We start from the raw sequence: 27,868 nt of genomic DNA, 5'->3' as shown, positions 1-27,868 counted from the left end.
TGATAGTGGGACAAGAAGAAAGTAAAAGGAAATAAAGAACTGGAAGACAAAGGGCATTTATAGAAGTCTAAATACAGGCATGTACATATGTAAATATACTTATATAAGAGGATGGGGAAATAGATCTATGTACATATATTTATAGGTTTACTATTAAGGTAGCAGAGGGATTTGGTATCAGGGATCACAGAACAAAAAAATCAAATCATTGTGAATGAGGGGGAGTGCAGATTGGGGATCCAAGACCCATCTGTAGGCAACTGGACATCCCCTTACAGAAGGGTCGTGGGGAGGAGACAAGCCAGTCAGGAAACAGTGTAGCAACAATGAAACATACAACTTTCCTCTAATTCCTAAATGCTTCCTCCTCACCCACCCCCACTATCATGATCCCAATTCTACCTTACAAATCTGGCTAGATCAGAGGATGTACACTGGTACAGATAGGTGCTGGAAACACAGGGAATCCAGGACAGATGATTCTTTCAGGACCAGTGCTGAGAGTGCCGATATCGGGAGGGTGGAGAGAGGATGGGGTGGGAAGGGGGAACCGACTACAAGGATCTACATATAACCTCTTCTCTGGGGGATGGACAACAGAAAAGTAGATGAAGGGAGTGGGAAAGATATGACATAATAATAATATATAAATTAACAAGGGTTCATGAGGGAGGGGGGAGCAGGGAAGGAGGGGAAAAAATGAGGAGCTGATACCAAGGGCTCAAGCAGAAAGCAAATGTTTTGAGAATGATGATGGCAACAAATGTACAAATGTGCTTAACACAAGGGATTTATGTATGGATTGTGATAAGAGTTGTATGAGCCCCCAATAAAATGCTTTAAGAAAAGATTAACTTCCATATGTTGTACACACAGCTTAGCTTACTCATATATATTCATCTCTTAATATTTTTGTAAGACAAATGCAAATATTGAAGTTGCCAAAGGAGTTGTATGTAACCTATTTGGAATTCAATTGCCAACAGCTGCAACTTGGCCTGTACCTCAGTATTTGTATTATCAATGTGGGTAAAGTCCTTAATTGTCTCTAATGTTATTTCCTCAAAATGTTGATAATAACAGTATTGACTTTATTGAGTTAAGAGGTTAAATGTGAAAATACAGGCAATTGAGAAGTGTCTGGTATACAAAAAGCATGAAAAATGCTTTGTACATATTGCAAATGTAAGGAATGTCCCCTTAAGGTTTTCCATTGAGTCAAAAAGTAGTATTACTCACAAAACATTAATATATGTTTGAGAATTTTCATCAGAGTAAAATTGTATATAAGAAAAAATTAGGAAAGCACACAAATAAACATTAACAGAGGAAAATAAATTAGTACACTTGGCAAAATGTTCAACCACTACTTATTTTTAAAATATTGGGTTAAAATGGCAACCAAGTACCTCTTTTTAAAATAATAATTACCTCAGAAAAATTAACATCCAAAGCTGTCAAGATTGTTTCAAACAGCACACTAAACTTTATTTTTAACAGTTTGAATCGAAATAACTCTTTTGGAAAATAATTTGCTATGCATTTAAAAGGGAAAAAAGTATTTTTCATAGGCCCATTATCTATGATACTACAATTCCTATAAATCTATATATACTCAAGTATCTCTTCATATTGTAGACAGAAATTATTTCATATTCAACACTTTCTGATGTGTCCCATGACTTCAGTTAAACCAGTCATTGTATGATAGACAACAAACTGCACGCTAGTAAGAATAAGAATTTGTCTGGGACAGGAAAACAATAATACTAAGTAACTCAAACCAAGGTTTCTAGGGTTAAAACATAATTGTAAGGTCAGATTAGTCAGATCAAAGCTTTCAGAATTCAGTCTCATGACACTATCTGGGTGATGTATCTTGAAATACTAAGAATGATATTAAATATTCTTATGTAAGTTCCATTATCTAAATCTTAAAAGGAGCTTTGCCCTGTTGAAATGGAAAATCACAAAATAAAAGTTGTAATCATTTTTGAGATCTTTTAATAGATCAAGTTATGGATTTATATACATATAAGAATCATCAAATTTGATTTAGTATGTTAACTCCTACATTATCATTTACCAACAGATTGCTTTCATTGAATATACAAATAAGCTGACAAAAATCTACTTTAGAAGTATTAGGAAATTTTAGATTAACTTGAAGCAGAGAGCAACAGCATACAATATACCCTCCTGCTCCCAAGTTATTCTTAAAAACTCATATGCATAACTAATGGTAATAAAAAAATTCTTAAAGTAGAGAGCAACCATTAAATATACAGACATGATATTTAAACATCATTAAAATTAAATATACATTGGTGTTCAAGACTGGGTCTAATCTGGTTTCTGACATTGTGTCCCCTAAGATTAGCTAGCCTCAATTAGCTTCTCTCTGCCATTGTCAATGCTGACTCATAGTGACCTCCTGTGGGTTTCTGAGACCTAGCAAGGCAAGTCTTTCTCCTGCGGAGCTGCTGCTCGTTTTGAACTGCCAAACATGCGGGTTACAGCCCAACCTGTCACCACTGTACTACCAGGGTTCCTTCTCATTAACTTAGTATAGGCATAATATCTTTCCCTGTATTCCCTTTGTGGGTCCAGCTATAATTGCTGAAATTCTTTCTTGTTTGACTTATTAACAATAGAAAATACACAATTTTTTTGCTTTTGGAGTTACACTAATTAAAACTTGTAACATTTTTTCAGTTACAACCCCCATATTCCAAGTTCAAATGACTTTGAAGAATTGCCCCAGGTCTACACCTATGTGCTCTATCACACCCCATACATGGTTAACTGTTAACGTGTGGGTTATAACAAGAGCCTATGCCACTTTGGATTGCACACCTCCTTGCAAGATTAATAGATTTCTTAGCGCTACTCCTTTGCCCTGCAGCATTCAACAATTGGTCAATTCAGAGAGGACCCAGGAGCAAGAGTAGACCAATAATTTCATCTCACTTGTTTCCCTGTATTCTTGCTTTTACTTGTAGGATTTACCACCGATCAAGTATTTCAAGCCGATATGTAAAATGTTTACAAGAAAAATCATTTAATGATACACATAAAATCACAACAATAATTGGACCATAGTTAAGAAGAATGAATCTTTTAAAAGTGATTGCATAAATGAAGAAAATACCTTGAAAATATGATTTTAGTGACAATAACACCATACTTCTATATTAACAAATTAGATAAAGCACTTTTTTTTGTTTGCTTTATGTTTACAAACAGGTGAAGGGCTAAATTTGTACCTCAATCACTGGCTAGTGATCATTTGGGCACTTTTGTCTTGGATTTTGTTTCTTTTGGGATCTTTCCATTTTGACATTGAGTAAATCTGGAAACTGTAGAAACTCCATCCACAAACTTAGTTTTGAAAAGTACATTTGCGTTGTTGAACATACCTTCTTTTAGGGACACTACAATGAACTTAAGAGAAAGAGAAAAAGATATTGATAATACTTTTTGGGTTACCTTTAAAGAAGTTCCCTTTTTTAAATTGGGGCTAAGAATGGTGCAGAGGTTATTTTGATGTTATTTCTTTATATACTTGCCTCCAAGCACTTAGACATCCTCAAATGAAAGGAACAAACAACTGTATTACAAAACCAAGCCACCCCCACCCCAATGTGTTCCATAGGGTTTTCACTGGCTAATTATTTGGAAGTAGATAGCCAGGCCTTTATTCTGAGGTGTTTTGGGGTAGACTCAAAATCTAAGTTTCCGTTAGCCATTCATGGCACAGATTATTTGGACCACCCAGGGAACCCTACCTTTCTACACAAGAATATATAAATTTCTCAATTTCACCTTGAGTGCATCTTATTGGTTTACTTCTTGTAAATGACTACTGTTTATGGCTGATTGGGTGTTGCTGTCTTCCGCAGTCATTCAGTTTGTTGCTAGCTCTCTAACTGCCAAAGTGAAATACATTTCAAGCTCTGGGTAGCATCACCACTGACCCTTCCTTTATATGCTTAGGAGGAAAGGTGCCACTTAATGCTTTTCTGGCCAAGAACTGCCATAATAATGCAGCAATCTTTGATAAATATGAAAAAGAACGTCCCTAGAATTGAACAATGCATAATGTATACACATATACCTGGCAGCCCTGTTTCTATAGAAACAGTGCAGTCTATAGAAACAAACTGCTTCAGGGGGCTTTCTCCCCTAATTAGCCAGGAAAAATGAGATTTCTCTTACGTACCACAAGACTTTCTGATATCTAAATAAATCCCTGAAATAATCTTTTATTTATTGTGTATCTTTCTGCCAGCTAGCTAGAGAAATTAACTGCAAGAAATATAAATCAATTCCAAATTATGACAAAACTGGATTCTCCCACTTGCCACAATCAACAATTTTAATGTTTGTTCTTTCTTCTTCATGAGACCAAACATGCTTTCCTTCTACGCCAATTAGAATATAAGCACGTTTACTAGAAATACAATAGTTTTAGTGCCATTAATCTTAAGGATCATGTAAATTCTGATTACTGCTATCGCATACTTTTAAAACTAAAAACTATGTGTACCATAAATAATAAACTGCTAATGATGTATGGATTCTGCTTCTTACCTGAGAATGTGTGAAATGGGTACGCAGCATCTGGCCAATATTCTGGGTATGAGAAAGGTCCAAGGCTGCATCAACCTCGTCCAGGATATAAATGGGAGCAGGTTTGAAGAGGAGCATAGACAATATTAATGACAAGGCCACTAAAGACCTAAGCAAAAAGGGGGAAGGGGAGAAAAGTTATTTTTAAAAAACAATGAAGTAATTGTGTCATTTTGGTATTACAGTATTTTGAACAGCACATTTATTTACGTGATCACAAAAAGAAACGTAAGATCCAAAGTTCCACATTTCTTCTGTAGTATTAATGCTTCCTTTAATTTAGTTCATTTTTTGGCTCTTTTTTCAAGAGTTTTACTTTAAGATTCCTCGTTGTTTCAATGAAAAGAATAGAAACCTGCCTTATTTAAAGTAAACCCATTTCATGGGAAAAACTCTTCAATTTTGCCTCACAAGACTGTTTTTCAATTTTAAAATCAGTAATGTTGAAGGTAACACTTTAAATCTCACATAAATGTTATTTTCAGAAGATAATTTTAGCCTTTTTAACATATCTTCAATACAGGGCCAAAAAATTTTGTTTTAATGTATTTTCCCTTTATCTCCACAAATGAGCATACGTTGCATAGATTATGTTATCTTACATACTTCCATGTCAGAAATTAATACCATGTAAAATTTGTAGTTTCTCTGACACCCAGATTTCATAGCTCGTGCTTGTTTTCTTCTAGCTCAACACGCTTTTAATGAGACTCCTTTCATTTTAACCTAGTATATAGTGTTATAATGATACTTTTAAGGAAACAATGATAATAACAGTATGGTTTGATCTTAATATAAAATACTTGTAATTTCTCAACATGAAGGGAAATAAAAACATTTGCAACATACGTATTTTTGTGTTATACTCAATTAACATGGCCCTTCCAGCCATAATCACTATGTGATATGTGGTAACTCTGGATCTCAGTTATCTGTGGCTCTAGTCCCATTTTGGTGGGCATTATCTGCTAACAAACAAGAATAAGGTAAGATTAAGATTTGGCCTTAGTAGAGGGTGTGAATCAGACCACATTCCTTGTCTAATGGTTATCCTGGACATTGTGCTTGTAATGGATGTATAGAATTATATGCTACAGCTGAGAGGAGAAAGAAAACTGCTTCTGTATTGGCCTGGGGAAAAGCCTGGATGTTTATGATTTGTAGGTGGCTAATACCTACTGGAAACATGCTGACAGGAGCCCTTGGGTGATATGTGCATAAATAAGATCCAGTCCAAGAGTAGAGAATAGATTATTATATTTGAATGAAATTAATTGCACCATGTAAATTCTATCAAACGAGATTTCCCTGCATGGGTCTGGCAAGAAGGTGAGGGAAGACACTGATGGGATCACCTGTGACTAATTATGAAAAGGATTCCCTGGAAGGGCATCGAACTGTATATAAAACAAACCCACTGATAAGCAAGGGGTATGATCTCATTACTGGGAAGAGCTCGGAGAGGGAAGCATCCTCTGGGCCCATCATCCAACTTACCTCTGCCTGACCTTCAGACTTTGGACTGAACTGTACCTATCACCATGTGAGACATTTCTTTGAACTTTTGTGGGTTCTGTGGGACACTGCAGCAATTCACAGAACCCAGATACGTGAGGGAATACTCAAGGGAGGAAATAAAGCAGATTGTCATCTTGTAAGAGTTGGGCTCTTGAGACTTTTTTAATCCTCAGACCCTTGGGACTAGTTTGGTATTAATTCTTACAAAAGAAATTATTACCATGATTTACTAACTTCAAATATCTCCTGGTATGCAACACTAGAGAAGTCAATCTTATGGTTATAGCATTCCAGTAGGGTACTGAGAAACACATAAATACAAGCAGTAAAGAAATGTGTGCACATATAAAAAGGCACAGGCAAGTTAAACCAAGATTTCTAACAAAGAAAACAAGTGAAACAGTGCAAGGAAAAACACCAAGTCTGATATTCAGCTCTATATAGGGTGGTAAGGTCATTTAAGCAATCTAAAATTATTTTCCACTGGCCTCTTCTGTGACAAGTGTCTAAGGAGCTCAACTAAACTTATCTTTAACAAAACACTTCCAGATTTAAATTGTTGTTCTACAGTGATATATATGTTATATAAATATATATAAATTTTATCTTATAGAAGTAACTTACAGTTCTCAAGACAAAAAACATGTATTTTCTCATTTCCTCAAAATGTTTCCTAGGACTTTGGCTAAATAAATAGTTTCTTAGGACTTTGGCTAAATAAATAAATATATATATATGATTATATATATAAGAATATAAATTATAGGGTTTAATTTTGCCTAGTGTTTCTGTAGGGGAGAAGCGATCTTTAGACTTTTAAAATATTTAGGAATTTTATCATGACGACTTGTTCTCTTAAGAAATGACAAAGAAAATTTTAAGCTCAAAAGAAAAGTTCCGTGTACTCTAGGTCCAGTGAAAACAACTCAAGTACTGTCATCCTGGCCAAAAAAATCAACACCAAATATCAATCTTTATTACATGAAAACTTATACTTTTCTTTCAAGAGGTTTTAATTATTTAGTTGCCAGTAGGTAGAAGTCTAAGCAACATGACCTATGTTTTTATCGCAGTGTATCTTGTTGGAATCAATGTGTAATGGCTGGGAACCCAGCCACAGCCATCAAATCAACTCTGACTCAGAGTGCACCTAAGTGAAGAGGAGAACTGCTCCCTAAGGCTTTCTTTGAGGCAGTTAAGCTTTACAGAAACAGGAAGCCTTATTTTTCTTCCATAGTGTAGATGGTGAGTCTGACCTTGTGATTAGTGGCCCAAAATGTGTTGCCAACGACAATACAAAGGTTGCAAGGTTCCATGGCTGAGGAGAAAAACGAAAACCCACACTTTACTGCCAGAGTTGGCTCTGACTCGCAACTGCTCAGGAAAATGTGCCCAGAGTCTAAACTAGGTCATCTCTAGCATTCATTCCTTTGTGTAGATCTGGTTTCATTCTCTTCCAAAGAACTTTCTACAATTTGCCGTACTATTTCTCTGGAATCAAATTCTTCCAGCATTTGTCAGCAAAACATCCATGCTGCTTCACCTTTGAAAAATATTTTTGTTAGACATCTTTGTTGACAAATTTTTCTTCCATGATAGGTATTATTCCAGACGTCTAGCTTGTATAGTTTTTAAATAAGAAGTCTGAGGTAGTTTTGAGTTTTGTTCTGCATGTGGTTTTTTTCCCATCTGTTTTAAAGATTTTTTTCCTATCGTTGATTTTAAGCAGTTTTATGACATGCCTTGTTCTGTAATTGTGTGTATCTGTTTATCCTGCTTTGGTACAGAAAATCCTTAGGTTTGTGATTAACAACATTCATCAAATCTAGAAATTTGTGCTCGCTTCGGCAGCACATATACCAAATCTAGAAATTTGGGGCCATTATTTCTTCAGAATTTTTCCATATTATTCATTTTTCTTCCAGAACTCGTTATTCTGTTTGATGTTGTCCTAGAAGTGAATGAATTTGTTTCCTATTTCTTTTGTTGGCATGAATAGATTGAACTACTAATACTTCCAGTTCACTCATCTTTCTTTGGAGATATCTAATCTGCTGTTGATCTCTTGCAGTGAACTTTTCATTTCAAATATATTTTCTATCAATAGAAGTACCATTTGATTATTTTTGTTATCAAATTCATGATTTCTGCTATATACTTTAAAAATAGTTAGTGTAACTTTAATGTCCTATTTCCTAATATCATTATCTATCATTTCTGGGCCTGTTTCTATTAACTAATTTCCAGCCCCTTGTGGTTTTCATTTCACATTTTCTTGATCTTTATCTAGTCATTTCTAGTAGATGCTAGAGATTCAGATTACATGTTACTGTCTGGCTGTTAGCGGATAATGAAATGCAGATCTTGATTCCTTCAAGGCTTATAAATTTTGCTAGGGTGTGCCTAGATTAGCCTTTACTTCAGGAATAGTATAAGGCTTTCTGCTAATGTACAACATGCTAGAACCAATTGATGTTTTATCTCCTTAATTAACAATACTACTGGATGTTTAGGTTCCACTCCACATGTCTGAAGTCCAGAAACTGTCCCAGAGCAGGAAATCCAGGTGAGCACAGGATCACTACTTTTCTTTCTTTTAGATTTTATAGCCCTAGAATGCTCATTTTCCAATGCCTACAATAGCATTTTTCATATATTTTGCCTGGTTTTCTAGTATTTTATTTTTGTTGCCTACTCAAATGCTTCTGACAAACTGTATTAGGCTCTTCAAATACTGCATGCAAAGAAAACTATGCATGGCAAATTCTATTAAATTGGGAGATAATCACTAATAGCTTATAATATGGGTAATGGAGATTTATAATCTCACAAAGGGACTACTTACTCACCTCTGACCACCACTAAGTTCAGTTAGGTTGTCCTTCCAGGTGTTTCCTAAGGCAACCTTGAACTCTAGACCATCCAAAACTGTTTGTCCCTCTGGTGGTGCAAGCATAGCATTAGCGCCAGGCAATAGAGTAGAAAAGATAGAGCCAAAGTCCTGGTTCACCTGGGCGAAAGATATTAAAACATCACACAATGTTCCCAGAAGAACCGAATGTACCTACTGACATGTACCGTGGCACTTACGCGACTCAGCAGGGGTAGACTGCTGTCTATTGCAGTACTCTGATTCAGGGAACCACAAAAGGCCATTAAACTGTGGCCTATAGAGAATCTCTCCCATTCATTTGTAAATTGTCTATGGCTTCTAGCAATACAGTAATTCACTCAAGTAACTGTGACAGATCTCATACAAAATAAATTCCACTTTAGGATTCGAATACCTTTTGCCAAGCAATATTTAAGGCTTGGTTTTTCTTCTGGTCAAGGTCTTCTATAGTCGCAAGGATTTTGGATTTGTCATTTTCTACAATTCTCTTCTTCTTCATCAAGTCATTATACTAAGATTAAAAAGCATACTTAATTAGGAAAATACAAAAATTTCTTTATAGTCTACAATTCAGTCAGGAATAGTATTCATTATTTTTGCAAATAATAGATATCTTTCTATTGACAAAATCTTATAAGCCCTAAGCATTAAGATGCAAAACCAATTTCTGGATATATTAAACTTAATTACTATAATTGAGAATAAAGCCTTTGAAATATTTTCACTCCATATCATTCTCTTACCTCCTTTCCAGCCAAAGCAAAAGTGAAATGTATCATGTATACGCCCATATAAAAGTAGTCCTGTTCTGTCCTGAAGGGTTAGTTAGCACTAACAAATCAAATCCCAGTCCTTCACCATAATACACAAGATCTACATTTGATGCTTATTTTTCTCTCTTTATCTTATCAGATTCCTCCCATGCTTCTGCCGTAAGTAATTTTTCTGTTCCTTTAATATAATACAATCATTCTAGCATAAGCCTAGTGTACATTGTTCTCTCTTTGTGGATTGCTCTTCCTCTGTAACTAGTATTTTATCCTGCAAGCCTTAGCCCAAACATTACCTGTCAGAATAGCCTCTGCTTATTGTAGAAATTTACTGAAAAACTTCCAAAGGAGGGCACAGTGGGATAATTATACCATAAGCAGCAGTAGATAAACCTATTTCTCACCCAAACCTCACATTTCAGGGAGGTGTCATATTTTAGGGTTTTTGTTGTCCCCTCTGCTTTACTGATAAGCTCCCCAAGTCTAATCTTTATTAAAAATTAAATAATTTCTTGTATAATAAAGTTTCTTATGTGTACAGGTATACAATGCAACAACAAAACCATCTACTAATCCATCATAGGTTGTTTTCTTTCTTTCTCTGGTTAAAAGTGGGAGTTGGCAAATTCTGTCCTTAAAAATATTAGGCTGTCATCATTTTTTCCTAATAAAAACTCACACGTGAGAGAAAACAGATGCCATAATTAATCTCAAATTTAAACCAAAGATTTTCTTCTACAGTTTTAATGCAGAAATTAAAAACTAAGAGCAGCAGTTTATAGAGAACAGAATATCTGTATTATTAGCCTGGATAGGTTCTTGGTAAATACTATTAACAATAACAGTTGGGGGGCGAGGGAAAGCCCCAATACAGCAACATTTATTTTAAAAAATTGAATTTATAAGTACTATCAGTATTGCATTTATCTTATTAGCTCTATTGTTTTAAAAAAATTTTTTTCATTAGCTCTATTCTAATATGCAAAATAAAAAAGCAATGTTATAGAATTAAAGATGTACAGGATATACTATTGTAGACGTAAAGAAATGAATGAGCCACTATATAAAATTATTAAGGTTGTTATCTCTTATATGCCCCTCAGGGATAGGGATTGCCTTTTTCTCTGTTTTCCCCCCAGTGACACAGCCTCCAAAATTTAACATTTGATTACAATAAAATTTCCATTTTAGACTATGAGAGTTTTCTAAGGGGAGATGAATAACATTATTGAGTAAGTGAGCACATTAACACCGAGAAGATACTGGTGGGTTTACAAATAAGACCATTTTAATCACGAATTATAAAACAGTTTTGAACTCCTAGTGGCATAGTGATTACATATTGGGCTGTGATTCATAAGGTCAACAGTTCTATTCCTGTGAACAGTTAGTCTCACAAACTCACAAGGGCAGTTCTACCCATGACTTGGGTAGAAGTAAGTTTGGCAGTAAGTTTGTTTTTTAATATAATGGTTTTAGTATACACTAGAGTCAAATGGCAGATAGCAGTTATGAAGTGACTGGAAAGGAGGAAAACGGCAGTATTTTTTTTTTCAAGGCTTTTCAAGTCAAGTAAAAGAAATGATATAAATGTGAGGCATGAACAGTACCAAGAATGAATAGAGCATGCTTATGGCAAAGCACAAAAGGTCGTGGAAAAGTCATTTACCATACAACAGAATAGCTGAACAGCTGATGATGTTAGAAGGACGAGAAAAACATGAGAATAAGTACAGAGAATCAGAAAGTAAAACAGGCATTAAGGGCATTAAACAAAAGTTGACTCCTATACTTCTCAGGGTCTCATAGAACCATGACTGCCACACACGTCCCCAAGTGGTGGGACATTCATGGGAAATTGGCTTACCCGCTCTTCAGCTTCTGTTAGTACATTCATGGCTCTCATATTGACATTTCTTCCTAGCTTTTCCTTCATTTCTTGCAATTTTTGAAGTCTCTGGCCAGCTTCTTTTGGGTTGTTAGTTTTGAAATCATAGGCACTATTAGGTTGGCCAAAGAGGTGTTTCTCAGCATTAATCCAGTCATAATCTTTCAACATTTTGGATACCTAAACAAATATGAAAATGGCAGGATCTATTACTGCTTATACACCTATATTTGTAAGCCAGTTTATTTTTAAATTTTTATTTATTTTTCAATTTTAATAAATCATTTTATTGGGGGCTCTTACAGCACTTGTAACAATCCATACATCAATTGTATCAAGCACATTTGTACTTATCTGAAACATTTTCTTTCTACCTGAGCCCTTGGTATCAGCTCCTCTTTTTTTCCCCTCCTTCCTCCCCCTCGTGAAACCTTGATAATTTATAAAATATTCCTATTTTCATATTTTACACTGTCCGCTGTCTCTCTTCACCCACACCTCTGTTGCTCGTCCCCCTGGGAAAGGGGGGTTTGTATGTCGATCGTTGTGATCAGCCCCAACCCCCACCCCCTACCCTCATAGTATCATTTCTCTCATTATTGGTCCTGAGGAGTTTATCTGTCCTGAATTCTTGTGTCGAGAGTTCTTATCTGTGCCAGTGTACATCCTCCGGTCTAGCCAGATTTGTAAGATAGAACTGGGGTCATGACAGTGTTGGAGAGGAAGCATTAAAGAACTAGAAGAATATTGTGTGTTTTGTCAGTGCTATACTGCATCCAGTGTAAGCCAGTTTCTTAAATATTTGTCAATTTAAAGTATTTTTGAGGAAACTCCATAATTACTCATTTCAAAAACATAGGGTCACTGTTATGAGGTATATATAAAATATATTTTAATCTGGAGCATAGGCTCAGTGTAACAGAATGTCTATGATCCTGTAAATAAAAAATCTCAACCTACAAAAATCTTCTAGAACTAATAGAAAAATTTAGTAAAGTTGCAAGCCAAATCAACTGGGTGTCTAATTTTCAGCAATGAGAAATCTGAAAAGGAGAAAACAAAAACAAACCTGTTCATAATAGCATCTAAAACAATATAGTATCTAGAAATAAATTTACCCAGGAACGTAAAGGGCAATGAAAATTATAAAATACTGTTGAAAGAGACTAAAGACTATCTAAATAGATGGAAGACATTTTGTGCTCATGGACTAGAAGACTTAACATAGTCAAGATCTCAATACTACCCAAAACAATGATCTATAGACAGATAAATATTCCAACCATTATTCTTTACAGAATGGAAAAACAAATCCTCAATATTACCTGAAAGGCTAAGAGACCCAAAGAACCAGGCAACTGTGAAGAACAAAATATGAAGCCTAATATTTCCTGACTTCAAAACATGTAACACAACTACAGTAAACAAAGCACTCTGGTACTGTTTTAATGAAAGATAGGTGGACTAGAAGAATAGATTTTAAAATTCAAAAATATATCTAAACATATATGGTCAAAAATTATTTTCAAAAAAGCCTGAAATCTAGTAAATGTGGATAGAAAGAACTCTTCAACAAATTGTGCTGACAAAACTCGGTTTCTAATTTAAAAAAAAGGTAATATCCATCTTAATTCAAAACAAGGACAGATTATAAAGCTATAGCCCTGTTCTTAAAAGGAAAATATAGGGCCAATGTTTGAAACTAATATCAAATACAACAAATGCACAAACAAGAGTAAAGAGAACATACAGGTTGGGGAAAAAAAATCTTCAGGAACAATAGAATCAACAATGGCCTCATAGCTAAAACATGTAAACCACCACAGCTTAAAAATAAAGATAGCAAATAACGCAAGTAAAAATGGGGCCAAGTTCATAAATGAGCTCTACATAAAAAATCTTCAAATAGTAAATAGACGCATTAAAAATGCTCCTTGTCATTAGCCAGCGGAGAAATGCAGATCAAAACCACGATGAAATAACATTTCACTCCTACCAATATGATTATAACTTAAAAAAAGGAAAACAAATGGGACCTTTATCTATTGCTCACCACTGCCACCAAAAATCACTACTATTGAAGTTGATTTCCACATACAGACCCTATAGGGCAGAGGAGAACTTCCCCAGTTTCTGAGGCAGTAAGGTCTTTATGGGAGCAGACAGCCTCTCTTTCTCCTATCGAGCAGCTGGTGGATTTGAACTGTTGATCTTACAGAGAGCAGCTGAAAGAATGCAAATTACTTCAGCCATTGTAGAACAGTCTGGTGGTTCCTAAAACAACTAGGAGTAGAGCTGCCATAATGCAATTCTACTCCTAGGTATATGAAGGCCAGTTAAAAGTATGCTATGAAATCAAAGAAACCTTTATTAAACAAAAATATAAATACGTGAAGCTACTGTTTCTTAATATATCCTCCAATTTAGATTTTCTACAAGTGGTGTTTCCATCTCTAACCCAGTGGTCCTCAACCTTCCTAATGCCGCAACCCTTTAATACAGTTCCTCATGTTGTGGTGACCCCCACAACCACACAATTATCTTAGTTGCTACTTCATAACTGTAATTTTGCTACTGTTAGGAACTGGCCGACCCCTGTGAAAGGGTCATTCAACCCCCAAAGGGATTGCGACCCACAGGTTGAAAACTGCTGCTCTAACCAATTTCCCAAAGAATTCTGCACTCTGATTAACCAGACTTCAAGAAAGCAGATTTGGCATTCATAAAGAGATTCAAATCAGGCCCCCTTTAGATTTTGAGTTTAGGTAACAAAAGGAAATCAGAAAGGACAAAATCAGGGCTGTAAGGGAGGATGGGTAAAGTTCCCCAACAAAAATCTCATAGGACAGACCTGGCTACCCTCAAAAGTGAGCAGGTGCACTGTCGGGACGAAAATCAAAACCACCAGCTGCTTGAGCAACTTTCCTGGTCCTTTCCTCATGAACAGTTTCACATTTCTGAAACTATCTTCATAATAAACCCTGTGTCCTTCTAAAAAAAAATTTTATTGGAAATATTACGGTTTTGATTGGACCTACTTTCTGAATCACATAAACACAGGCTGGTCCCCAGTAATAAGTGATTGCAAAAAGGTGAAAAGAGTAGGCCTTTGAGCTAGGCATTCTTCACACAGTGCTTTCCTTTTTAATATCCTTTTTACCCAGACACTCTAAGGAGGAGAGAACTTCCTGCAGCCATTCTCATATTTCAGAGACGCGTTTCAACAGGTTTTCTTTGGAATAAGCCATGCGTAATATGCACTGGGACCCCAGCAGAAATACTTGTTTGACTTAATATATATAACTTTGAAAATTCTAGAACAGTGCTCAAGATCTATTAGCCTCTTTTAGAATTGTTTGAAGGTTCATTCTGATTGCTAGATTGTAATCCTTGACACAATTTGTTTACCTTTATTACTTGCATGAGTATCTTACATGACTATAAATAATATCTGTAAGCTTTACAAAGGGATTCTAGGTATGTGCTGCTTATTCTTAAATTCAGTATTAATAAATGATCTGACACTAGAAGGTATTCAAGGAGTTATGATGACATAGAGGATTACTCATTGGGTTGTTAAATGCAAGGTCAGCACTTTGAAACCACCAGCCTTTCCTCGAGAAAAAGATGAGGCTTTCAACTTCAGGTAAAGATTTATAGTCTCAGAACCCACAAGGGCATTTCTACTCTGACCCAGAATCATTGTCAGTTGGAATCGACAATGGCACAGAGTTTGGGTTGCTTTTCTTAAAACACTGTATTACAAAGACTCATTGATAATTTATTAGCTCTACTTGCAGGTTCCTTTTAATAAACCCCTGACAATCACTAAAACTTAAATTTTCTATTACCGAAAACTGTTAGCGATGCTACTGACATCAGTAACATCTAAATAAGTTGACTAGCACTAATGGGGAATCAGTAATAGTAAATGAGTGAACAATTACAATGTAGTCATAAATTTTTTTTACCCAAGTAATGAATTCCATAGGCATACTAGAAGGCGTCAAAAGATTCATGGGAAAAATTGAATTTAAAGACAATAAACACTTTTTGAACCCTGCTTAACTTTCTTCTTTCAGAAGGTAAGGAGATAGCTTTCCATGTTCCTTTCTCCCAGTTAAATCACTCGGTTTTAGGTTGCTAAAAAATTGATCATGGGCATGAAACATACACAGAAATGTTACACATCCAGAAAACAGTTTAAAATAATTAATGAGACCCCTTATATAATCTGTCAAGAAAAAAATTTCTGACAGAGCATTTCTTCTTTTTGAAAACTTAAGCCACTATAGTGAAAGAAAATTCTGAATGACCAAAAACCTGTAGAATGAAATGCCACATTTCAGATGAAGTTGCAAAATTTTCCAATAATGACCCTCAACAGAAGGATAACAAAAAGCCAATTATAACCTTTAATAGTTCACTGAATATATTTCTGTTCTTCAAATTCAATTTGAAATAAAGAATGCATGTAGTTATTACAATATAATCAATTCCATGAATATGAGTTCTATGAAGAGTTGGGAGGAAAAAACTCATTCCAAGGAGGAATATTTGGTAAATACATCTTATAGATGGGTACAAGTAACTGAAGTATAATTAAAAACATTTGTGCATAAAGGAGTTAAAATAACTGCCATTTCTACACTCACAAGACATTAGACAATAGTTCTCAAACTTAAGACTTTTACGATGTTTACCAAAATATTTCAAGATCTAGGGTGCAAAAAATTGCTTATTAAGAGTGAAAATGAACAACACAAACATGCCTTTGCAGCAGCATCTTCAGCCTCCCGTTTATGTTTGCTGATGTTGTGGTCTAATTCCTTCAGTTTAAGCTGAGAATCATTGTTTTGTTCTTTATGCTTTGCCACTTGTGCATATTTTGCTTTAATGACATTGTCCTGGGCTGTTATCACTTCTTTTTGCTTGGTAACCTCTTCCTGAGCTTTACTTACTGACTCCTAAAACAATTAGAAGAGCATAGAAAGGTAACATTTATATAATCTGTAAAACAATAGCTTTGCAGATTTCTGCCAAATGCATGGTAACATTAGAGGTCACTTAGCCCTTTATATCCTCATTAAGATGGCTAATAAATTTACAAGCAGGAGAAAACTTGTGTTACCAACATAAAACAAACAAACAAAAGGAATGGGTGCAGAGTCTCTGCTGGAAACAATAGAATTTCTGCTGGATATAGCTTATATAGGAACAATTTAGGGTGGGCTCTCTGTCAGGTATTTTTCTTCCTTGAGTACAGTCTCAGGCCTACACGTAATGAATATTCCTTGTAATTTACCACAGCTGTATCCTATATACCAAAATAAAAACAAACTCCTGCGCTGGAGATGATTCTGACTCATGGCAGGATAGATGACCCTTGTGGGTTTCCAAGACTGTAACTCTATTTGGGAGTAAAGAACCTTGTCTTTCTCCTATGAAGTGGCTGGTGGTTTAAACTGCCGACTTTGTGGTTATCGGTTCAAATCAAAACCCAGGACCACCAGCGTCTAATCTTCCACTCTTCTATTATAGTTTAAAATTGCTTCCATTATGCAGCATCTGTAGTTTGTTTCTGGAGTCTGGGTCTCATAGCTGGTTACACATTGGGCTGCTAGCTGCACGGTGAGTAGAGAGACCCCACTAGCCAGACTCCTGTTGGATTTAGTCTCGGAAATCTGAAGAGGTAGCTCTACCCTGCCCTATAAGGTCAGTATGTGTCAGAATTAATTCGACGGCAGTAAGTTTACAGTTTGTTCCTGGAGTAGACCCTGAAAACACCCAACAATATTATTTATTCCCAGGCTCCTTCCGAATCTTTAGTTTGGCCTCAAGCACTTGTCATAAGGAAAGCAGAGATTAAGAGCCCTATAATCAAACCTTAAGCCAACATTTGATAGATTGGCATTTATAAATTCCCTAATTTGATAAGTAAGGGGTACCTTATTTTTAGTAATTTCAGCTGCCATTATTTTAATCTGATCTTCATAGGATTTGATAGCTTCATTTACAGCTTCAAGCTGTTGTTCATAGGATGCTTGCTCTCTCTTGAGCTCTTCCAACTCCAGCGTGATAGCTTCAAATTCCTGTAACAAATATGTTTTATGAGTGTTCTTAGTTCATTAACTACTACAACAGTAACAATTCTCATACAGACAGTACCCACAGCCCACTTACCCCACAGCCTCAAAACACAAGTTTTTAAGGATTCAAAGCACTTACCATAGGTTATTTTCCATACACTTTTATTCCTAAAAACATAGAATTCTATGTATGGATTAAAGAGGTAAAGCATTTCTTTGAAGTAGATATTAAACTTTCTTTTTTAACCATGATTATTCAATGTGTAAAATGTTAGGGTCCCAATTTTCTTCTCTCCCGTTACAGTTTTTAGTCCATCAGAAAATACTTGGTCTAGCTATTTAATGATAAAATCCTTAAGGTAAAATTAGCAGCTGCTAAAACTCCTCATACATAGCCAAATACCTCATGAGATTTAGTTCCTTTCTTTGGAGGTTTAGAATCAAGGGACATCCCAGTTAATTAGCCTAAGAATGTGTTTAGTGCCAGTACAGTGGCCCTGGGTCCCTTTATGCTTCCAAACATAAATATGGTAACCAAAGTTACACCTAGTCTCTATTCACCTGAAACAAAAACCAAGTAGATGCTAGCTGTCTCCATGCAACTGCATCAACTGTCACGACACTAGAAGAACTGGATGGTATCCAGGTACCATTCATTATTGAACATTTTAGTCAAAAATCCTATAGACAAATCTCTATCAAAAGAGGAAAATATTGGACAGAATTTCAAATTCTGATGGAATCCAGATTTTCTAAGGGGTGAATGAAACCCTGAAATAAACTATAAACCTTAACCAAAAATATTCCCTAAAAAAATCTTAAAGCAAAAAAACAGTTTAGAGTAATGAATAGTGTCTGCCTTGAGCACTGTGCTCTTTTAAGACTTCCTTTTTGTATGATCAATTTGAAAGATGAAGTAGGAAACTTAGAGGGCACAGACCGTGGGAGAGGCGCACTATGAAAAAGAGTGAGAAGACTGTGTAACTTCCAGGGTGTAATCAATGTGACTGCATCATGTATGTAGAAAACGTTGAACTGCTGTTTGTCCTATGCATATTCTCAGCAAACAGAAATAAAATAGCCCCAAAAAAGTCCTCCAAAAAAGTAAGTTTAAGTACAATCACAGACTAGTAATTAGGAACATGGTCTTTGGAGATAGAAAGTCAAGTTTTAAATTTCAGAGAATATCATTCTACAATTAAGAGTACTTGAGTAATATAACATACTTAGTTTTATATCATTCTCCAGCAGGAAACACTCAGACTGTTTGCCTACTATATGATTAATCAACTCACAGAATCATGATGTAAACATTATTCACTCTTAAAGGTAACTTTGAATTAGTAAATCAATGCAACCCATACTCATAATTATTTGATATGACATTATAGGTTTTGCATGTAATAATATGTTTGCCTTAAACCTTTTTTAAGTATTTCCTTAAAATACATGTCTATCTTTGAATTTGGTAATGAATAACCGGTAAGTAAGGTTAACCAGGATACTCTAACATATTTAGTTCTACTGTCTTTGAAGACAGTGTCAATTTTCAATAAGTTATTATTACCTGTTGCTTTTCTTTCATTTTTTTGCTAGAAGCATCTGCCTTGGTTTTGGCACTATCAAGTTTTTTCTGAGCATGCTTCAGTTCTCGCTCTCTTTCAGCTTCTGCATTCTTCATTTTGTTCTCCAGTACTTCATATTTTTCTTCTGCTTTTTTTTGAATTTCTTTGGTGTTTTTTAATGTCTCCTCACTTTCCTCTGTACATGAAATAGACAAATAGACAAATGTGGCTGAATATGATCCTCCATTTAGCTGCAGATAATAGCTTATAAATTAAACTTTTAATAGAAGTCTGAAAAGTTACAGGATAGTTTTTTAAAAATTATCAAAAATACTATAAAATTAAAAGACAATCTCACACGGCAAAAAAAGACATTTGTAATGTACATAAGCTACAACAGATTAGAACTCTTAAATATAATAAGGAAGTACACTCCCAATCCAAACTGAGCAAAACATATGAACTGGAAATGCCAGAAGTAGAAACTCAAAAGACCACATAAAATAGATGCTATACTTCAGCAGCAACAAGTAAACTGAGAAAAGCTAATGGAGGGTCCTGTTTCATAACCATTGTATTGGGGAAAAAGAGAAAACAAACAAAAAACCCACAAACTCCCAAATATGCTTGAAAGAAAGTACAGCATCTTCAAAATACGCACAACAAGAGGTGAAACAGATGAAACATAGGATCTTATCTTACCAATGATTTTCTTAAGGGCATCTAACTCTTCTTGCTGTTTATGATATGAGCTCTGCTGCAGCTTGGTTTGTAATAAATCTGCCTCCTCAGTTTTCATCTCCCACTGCTGTTTCAGTTTGCGATACCTTAGAAAAAGGGAAGTTTGCAACAATTGTCAGAGTTTTTCTGGTGTTTGAAACATGCATTCAAACTCTAGGCTTTTACCTAAAATAAATTCACTTTACAATATAAATAACGTGTAGCTGAGATGATTTTTATGTCAAACTTCTGAGAAATCAAATTTAAGTCTTATTTGGTCAATAAAATTAAGCAACCGCAAATGACCATAGTACAGCATAATACAAACAGCCCTAAAGATCCATAATAAATATCTACAGAAAGCATTCTCATAAAATGCTAAATGCAATCTTTCAATAAATAATTTTCTTGGAATATAATTTTTATAAGGTTCTGAATTTTTTAAGCAAATGAGATTTTGTCTTTCATATAACCACATACCCAGTTCACCAGCATCTTTTAGGTGTTCACTGTTAACAGCCAAACTCAGGGAGGACTCTCCTATAGGATCAATCTAAAATGTCAACACCTCTTTCTCCTCGTCAGCCATTTTGTTTCCTCTGAGTACTATTTAACAAAATTTGAGTTGTCAATTTGCCTTTTTAAATGATATATTTCCCCAACTACATGAAAATTTTATAAAAGCAAACATATTTATGTTTAATTCATTGCTATATTCACAGCTCCAAAAGAGCACTTGCTACACAGAAGGAACTCAATATTTATTAAGAGAATAACAGAGAGGAAAAGAAGTTTACATTGAACAGTATAATCCCAATAGGAGAATGAAAACATACACACATACCACTCCAAAATTTAAAAGTGACTTTCTAACATGAGTTTAATTCCTCTTTAAGCAACCAGGTGATCTTCATAATGCAGTTAAACAGTCCAGATGCTGAATTTTCAATGCTTCATTGTATCATGTTATCTCACACCAAGCCTCTAGAGCAGCGGTTTTCAACCTGTGGGTCATGACCCCTTTGGGGGGGGTGTCAAACAATCCTTTCACAGGGGTGTCCAATTCCTAACAGTAGCAAAATTAGTTATGACGTAGCAAAGAAAGTAATTTTATGCTTGGGTGGGGGTGGGGGTCACCACCACATGAGGAACTGTATCAAAGGGTCGCGGCATGAGGAGGTTGAGAACCGCTGCTCTAGAGTATCTAAGGGTGAGCCTCACCAAACTTAGCTAATTGTTCAGTATGTACCTCAGCAAGGAGAGTGGTTATCTTTCTTCTTAATTATTGTTCAATTAGACTTCCCTACTCACTTATAGAAAAACGAATACTTTTATAATCAGAGAATTAACTGACAAATTATCAACTCATACGTCACTGAAATAATTAAAATAAAGTCAAGGATATATTTTTTAAATTAGAAATACTCTTTCTTAAATAAAAGTTTATATTTAAAGAAAAATGAATACTTATTTATGGATGTATAATTTCTAATTAAAAAAAAAATTTTCTTTCACTTTCTATCCTACAAATAACCAACCAAGATATACAAAAGATAGTCTAATCCAACAGACTTACTTCTCAGCAATGCTTTTAAGACCTGCTAATTCCTCTTCTAGCACATGTAGCTCACTCTCCTTACTTTTCAGTTCATCTTGAACAACTTTGAGTTCCTGGAATTTGGTTAAAATGGAAGCTGCCTGAGAACGAGCACCTGACAGAGACAACGTGAAACAGGCCTTGGTATTGTTTTCTCATACACAGCAAGCAAGAAAACACTTTTCTAAGAAAATGCTTTACATTTATAGCTTATGAAACTACAGAATTTTGTTAATTTTATAACTTAAATGTAAACGATTGCATTAAAGTTAGCACACAAAAGGAATTCAATATTCATTGAGTAAATTAATATAAAAAAGAAAAGAAAAAACGGTTTATATAAAATAGCATGATCTAATCGTCAGGACCTTATGACATATGTGACTGCTAAGAAACTCTTGTAAACAGATGTGCTAAGTGCTTTAAAGTACTCACTGGCACTGCTTAGTGGGTCCATCCCTCTCAGGAGCATTTTCCTCTCCAACGACATCATATGAGTTCATGGGACTAGCTCTGGCTAATGAAATGTGTCTTGTATAAGGCAATACACTATTGACTACTTGCCCTCCCTCTGCCATGAGAAAAGCATCATGTACGTGTGCAAGACAGCGACTTCACCTTCACGTTTGGCCACAGAATGAGAATAATATGAAGCAGAGGCGACTGACTAGCATTTATGGAACAGATTTGTAAATCAATGAGAGTTGGAAGCCATTTATTATCATATCATAACCTGGAATAAGCTGATTCACAACAGCACAGAGAGTAAACTGGTTTCATTTTACAAGTAACTAAAAGTCACCTGCCAGTGGTAGTGGCGGGCTGCAATACTATGTTGGTATAAAACTGCTTCCTGAGAACTTGCCACAGGAGAACGATGAAGCTCTCTGCTACCACAAGGATTTACAATCTCAGAAACCACTGAACATTTTCATTCTGTCCTAAAGAGAGGGCCACTATGGGTTGAAATTAACTCAGTGGCAGGGGGTATTATATGTAATGAGCTAATGTAATACTAGGTTACATATTTGCTATACCAAAATAAAAACTTGAAGAGTTCCCAACACAATAAAATCAACAAAGTTTTTGGTTTTTTTGGGTTAAGTAACTAAAAAACACTTGGTCTCTCGTACACGGGGAAAATGATACTTAATCACTCTAAATTTATTTGCTTGTTTTCTTGGTCTAGAACAGTAGTTCTCAATCTGTGGGTCGCAACCTCTTTGGAGGTCGAAGGACACTTTCACAGGGGTGGCCCGATTCCTAACAGTAGCAAAATTAAAGTTATGAAGCAGCAACAAAAATAATTTTATGTTTGGGGGGGTCACTACAACATAAGAAACTGCATTAAACGGCCGCGGCATTAGGAAGGTTGAGAACCACAGGTCTAGAAAGACATCAAGTCACTTGATATCTCAAGAGGCAGTATGTACTGGTGAAGAATGTAAACTCTGAAATGAGACTACTGGAATTAAAATTCACACCTTGGCCACATACTAGCATCATGCACCTTATTGATTTAACTGTATATTGAGGATGACAGCACACCTCATATGTCAACTCGGTCAGGTTCAAAAGACCAGGTTGGTATGCAAAAATTGTCACTAGGCCAAAAATGGAGGATCACCACTTCAAATCACCAATTAGATAAATATACATCATTATACAACTGCCAAGCTTCATCATTACATAACTCCCAAATTGTATCATTACATTACTACAAGTCACTGAGTCATGCCCCAGCCAAGTTGACGCTATCTTAGCCATCATAGCCACATTGTTCTCTCTTGTACCCCAGCATTCCATACTCCCCAGATATGTGCTGTTAATGTGCAGTTAACAGCTGCATGGAGTTTTACTTATTGTCATAAAGGCAAAATGTTGGCTAGTCAATAAGTGGGGTGTTAGTATGTCCACCACATAAAAAACTAAATGACCTAATTATGTAAGGCTTTAGAACAGGGCTTCATAAAATGATAATGCTCTATTACTGCATTGTCCAATAACTCATTAAGCATTTGTTATTAAGTACTTCAACTATGGCTAGTGCATAATTTTATTTAAATTTAATTAACCTAAATTTCAATATAAAGAGCCACATGTGGGTAGGGGCTACTATACTGTATAATATAATCTTAGAACACAGCTAGTACAAACTAAGTACTATCCAGGGTTTGATATTATAATAACCCTTTGCACAGAATTGGTGTCTCAATGTAGTAAATCTTAAGAATATCGTTGTTATTTAAGAATTCCTTTCTTAAGGTATCATCTCCAGGAAAGATTTAATATTTTATTCTTGACATAGTACTAGCAATAGGATGTACACAAATTTAGAGGTTAATGTTTCCTGAAGGGGAAGTAGATAGTTAGGCCCAAAATGTACCTAATAAGAAGACTGCTACTCAATGATGAGTTTCCTAATAGGACAAAGAGTAAGAGAATAATGGAATGGACTTAGCTGAGATAGACTATGAGCTCCATTAGGACTAAGTCATTGTATCACTCTATATACATAAATATATATGGTGACATTAAGTACTAGATGGCTAACTGAAATGCTGGCGATTCAAACCCATCAGCAATCTAAAAAGAAAGTTGAGGTTTCTTCTATGAATATTTACTGCCTTGGAAACTCTATAAGATTGTTATGAGTTGGAATAGACTCAACGGGAGTCGGTTTATTAAAAAAATGAAGACCGTGATTTAAACCCTTGGTTTCTGGTCTTTCTAGGTATATAATTATATTAATGCATAACCCCAGCTGCCCTACTGAGGGGGCTGGATCTATTTTATTGACTAGTTATTTTTTTACTTTTCACTATGAATTAGGTGAAGATTTAACAAAGTAGATGATCACTTTCACAGCCAAGAATTTATACACCTTTTAACTCATCCATTTCAACCAAATCCCCTTCGTGTATCGTTATATCCAACTTGCTGCCTGCGTTTTTTATATCCATTCCTCCATCTTTCTGAACTCTCATTACTTTGTCCTTAGGTAAATGATACTCTTTTGATGTTAAATAGCTGATTATTCTTACATGGGAGTGAGTTCAATTCCAGACCAGCTATAATCTCGGGCCCACTGGTCTTTCTCTGACCAGTAAGCCAGGTCTCTTTCTTTCATGATTTTGATTTCTGTTTCACATGTTCTCCTACTCTCTTCAAGAATGTTAAAGTAAGTTTTAGAGCAATTAGTAGTGTTAGTCGGGCACCATGTAGTTCTTCTGATCTCAGGGTTGTACAGACTAATATTTATGCTATGTTGCACATAGAATTTGGGGTACAAAATAGTATATAAAACTTACCTCCACTCAGTGTCCCATGGGGATCAAATACATCACCTCCAAGAGTTACTGTTCTAGTCATTATCCTTTTATCAAAAGCCACTTTTTTGGCATTATCCATGTTGTCACAAACAAATGTTGTCCCAAAAACAAATTCCATGGCTTTCTGAAGTTCTGGTTTATATTCCACCAGAGAAAGAGCCACATGTACATTATTAGGGCCAACCTGGGTGGAAAAAACAGCAGGTATGCCATACTATGTACTTCTTCCTTTCAAATATTGTTTTATATGCTAGTAAAACAGCTAATTAACAAGAACTTACTATCACAATTCAACTACCAATACATATATTTTAAAGTCATTTTCATTGAATGATTCTCATTTCAGAAAAGACTTTCTGTATCTATTTTTAACTACTTTAGCGTATAAATAAAATGTCGAATAGATTTACTCTAAAGGCACCTGTTAATTACAAATACATGTCCAGGTTTTACGAACTATCTTTACAACGCACAGTTGGAATGGCTACTCAGTAACAAATTGAAATCTCTGCTAAATGTTAAAATTAACTTCATGTTTTTATCTAATATTACATCATCACAGTAATGTTTCAAATGCACTTCCCTGAACTTCTCTCTTCTCTTACTGGTAGGCATACCTAGCTGCACTCAGTGGCTGACATGGTTCACCAGGCACCTGCTATACATACACACTCATACGGAAGATGGCAATCTCAAATCAAGAAGAACCCCTGCAATCATCATTGTCAAAATGGCTGTCATTGTAGCAGTTTAAATGTGCCTGACACAATAAGAAACGAAAAAACCTACAGAATTCTGAATATTCATCTATAAGCTCAAGACTAGCTAGTAATTTAGAATGAGAAGATCGCATCTATTGCCATCTGACACTCATGTGATTTGACCAAAGGTTTAGACATTATAATCATGTACTCTGAAGTGCCAAAGGGAGTTCTAATCTGATATTTCTATTTGTGTCCCATGTAAATGCACAAAACAAACTCCATTTTCTTATTTTTATATACTGCAACAAATTAAAAATCGTGATGTCCTCAGAGAGTGTCATTAATGTCCTAGATTTTAAATTTTTAAGGAAAATTAAACATAAGTAATACTCACAAGATTCTGAGCCACCCTCAGGGTTTCTGGAGCAATACATCTGGCTGAAATTTTATTGAGTGGAATTATAGTATATCGACGTTTCAATTCCCCCTTTTCTAACAGTTTTTTGCCAGTAACCTAAAACATTATATATTTGAGATGTTTAAAATGTGAAAAAAATATTTAATAAAGATAATAGAAAATACTCAAGTAGAAATAATGCCAATTTAAAAATCCATAATCAATGAACATTTTAGAGTTCTGTACTGAGGATCCCACTACATATCTGCCAGTTTCTCATGCTGTGGTGGCTTGTGTACTGCTGGAAGCTTTGTCAATGACATTCTAAATAGCAGCAAGGTCATCCAACTTAAACAGGTTTCAGTGGAGCTTCTACACCTCAGAACAGACTACAAAGGACTACGCCACGTACTTGAGGGATCAGCCAGTGAAAACCTTATGAACAGCTGCACACACTGACAGAGCGAACGCCAGATGAGTTGCTCAGGTTTGAAGGCATTCAAATTATGACTGAGGTGGTGCTGCTGTCCTCTTGAAGTGGAATCAGTCTTACTCATGTCAGTGGAGTACAGCTTTGAGGACCTTCATTTACTGATGGGGCATAACTCAAAATGAGAAGAAACAGCTGCAGATATCCCCTCGCAAGTGGGATACAAAACATTCAAAACATGAATTTAGGAAACCTGAAGTTATCAAAAATGAAATGCATAAAGACAGATATCCTACACATTAGTGAGCCGAAATGAACAATGACTACAGACCTGCGAAGAACTGATGCACTTGAGTTATGGTGTTGGTAAAAAATATTTAAAGTATCATGGACTACAAATAGAACAAACAAATCTGTCTTCGAAGAAATCCAATCAAAATGCTTACTAGAAGTCAAGCTGGTAAGACGTTGTCTCATGTACTTTGAACCTCTGTGTTATTATCAGGAGAGACCACCCTGGAGAGGACAGTAAGCTTGGTAAAGAAGAAGGGCAGTGAAAAGAGGCAGGCCTCTGCCAAGATGGATTGACCGCACAAGAACTCCACAACAGCTCAAACGTAACTGTGAGGATGGCAAGGACACGGAGCTGCTGTGAGTGGAACTGATTCGAAGACACCAAACCACACAGTGACGGTCAAAATGTAATACTAGCCTGGGTCAAGTCCACCCGAGAATCCCTCTCCAAGAGTTAGCACCAACTCATTAACTAAAATGTTTTACCTGAAAATATAAATGACTTTACGAGAAACTTAAAACATTGAGGAAGTATTTAATATTCCCAGCAGCATATAATGTTTCAAGCTAAACTGTATTTAATTACATTGAATTTACCTCTGTGTCCACGACAACATTGTAGAGTCGATCCCCAGCTACCAATTCCAAAGCTGTGGTTGCAGAAGTATCTCTGACACTAACAAGAGAAGCCACGAGCCCTTTTACACAATTTCTATTCCAGTTCTTCTCCGGATCCCTATAATATAAGAGTTGCTAAAAATTAATAGATTAAAAAATAGGGGGAAAATGAGTTTAAACATAATGGCTTCAACAAAATAAAAAATTTAAAATACTCCAGATGTTCAGCTATATTATTTTTAAACCAGACAAAAGAACTTACAGGATAGATTATATAACAAAAACAACTCTGATGTCCTAATCTTTTTTTTAATTAATCATTTTATTAGGGGCTCATATGACTCTTATCACAATCCACACATACATCAATTGTGTAAAGCACATTTGTACATTCATTGCCCTCGTCATTCTCAAAACATTT

General features: G+C 35.4%; 1 protein-coding gene across 1 annotated transcript in view; it reads right to left on the bottom strand.

The window, feature by feature from the left end:
• Nucleotides 1–1,074: 1,074 nt before the first annotated feature.
• Nucleotides 1,075–27,868, bottom strand: part of SMC2 (structural maintenance of chromosomes 2) — a 44,431-nt gene continuing 17,637 nt past the window's right edge. Inside the window, exons 13-25 of the mRNA XM_004711064.2 lie at nt 27,427–27,565; nt 26,103–26,222; nt 24,984–25,188; nt 21,652–21,787; nt 20,058–20,182; nt 19,358–19,551; nt 17,650–17,793; nt 16,474–16,668; nt 11,681–11,881; nt 9,438–9,554; nt 9,000–9,160; nt 4,594–4,741; nt 1,075–3,444 (exon numbers count right to left, since the gene is read on the bottom strand). Coding sequence (XP_004711121.1) covers nt 3,286–3,444; nt 4,594–4,741; nt 9,000–9,160; nt 9,438–9,554; nt 11,681–11,881; nt 16,474–16,668; nt 17,650–17,793; nt 19,358–19,551; nt 20,058–20,182; nt 21,652–21,787; nt 24,984–25,188; nt 26,103–26,222; nt 27,427–27,565 — 2,044 coding nt within the window. The 3' untranslated portion in view covers nt 1,075–3,285. The remainder of the gene's footprint in view (nt 3,445–4,593; nt 4,742–8,999; nt 9,161–9,437; nt 9,555–11,680; nt 11,882–16,473; nt 16,669–17,649; nt 17,794–19,357; nt 19,552–20,057; nt 20,183–21,651; nt 21,788–24,983; nt 25,189–26,102; nt 26,223–27,426; nt 27,566–27,868) is intronic.

Source organism: Echinops telfairi, unplaced genomic scaffold (genome assembly GCF_000313985.2).
Source record: "Echinops telfairi isolate 266 unplaced genomic scaffold, ASM31398v2 ScPeMD7_7410;HRSCAF=8448, whole genome shotgun sequence".
In the NCBI taxonomy this organism is placed as follows: domain Eukaryota; kingdom Metazoa; phylum Chordata; class Mammalia; order Afrosoricida; family Tenrecidae; genus Echinops; species Echinops telfairi.
This window is presented reverse-complemented; position numbering and strand designations above follow the sequence as displayed.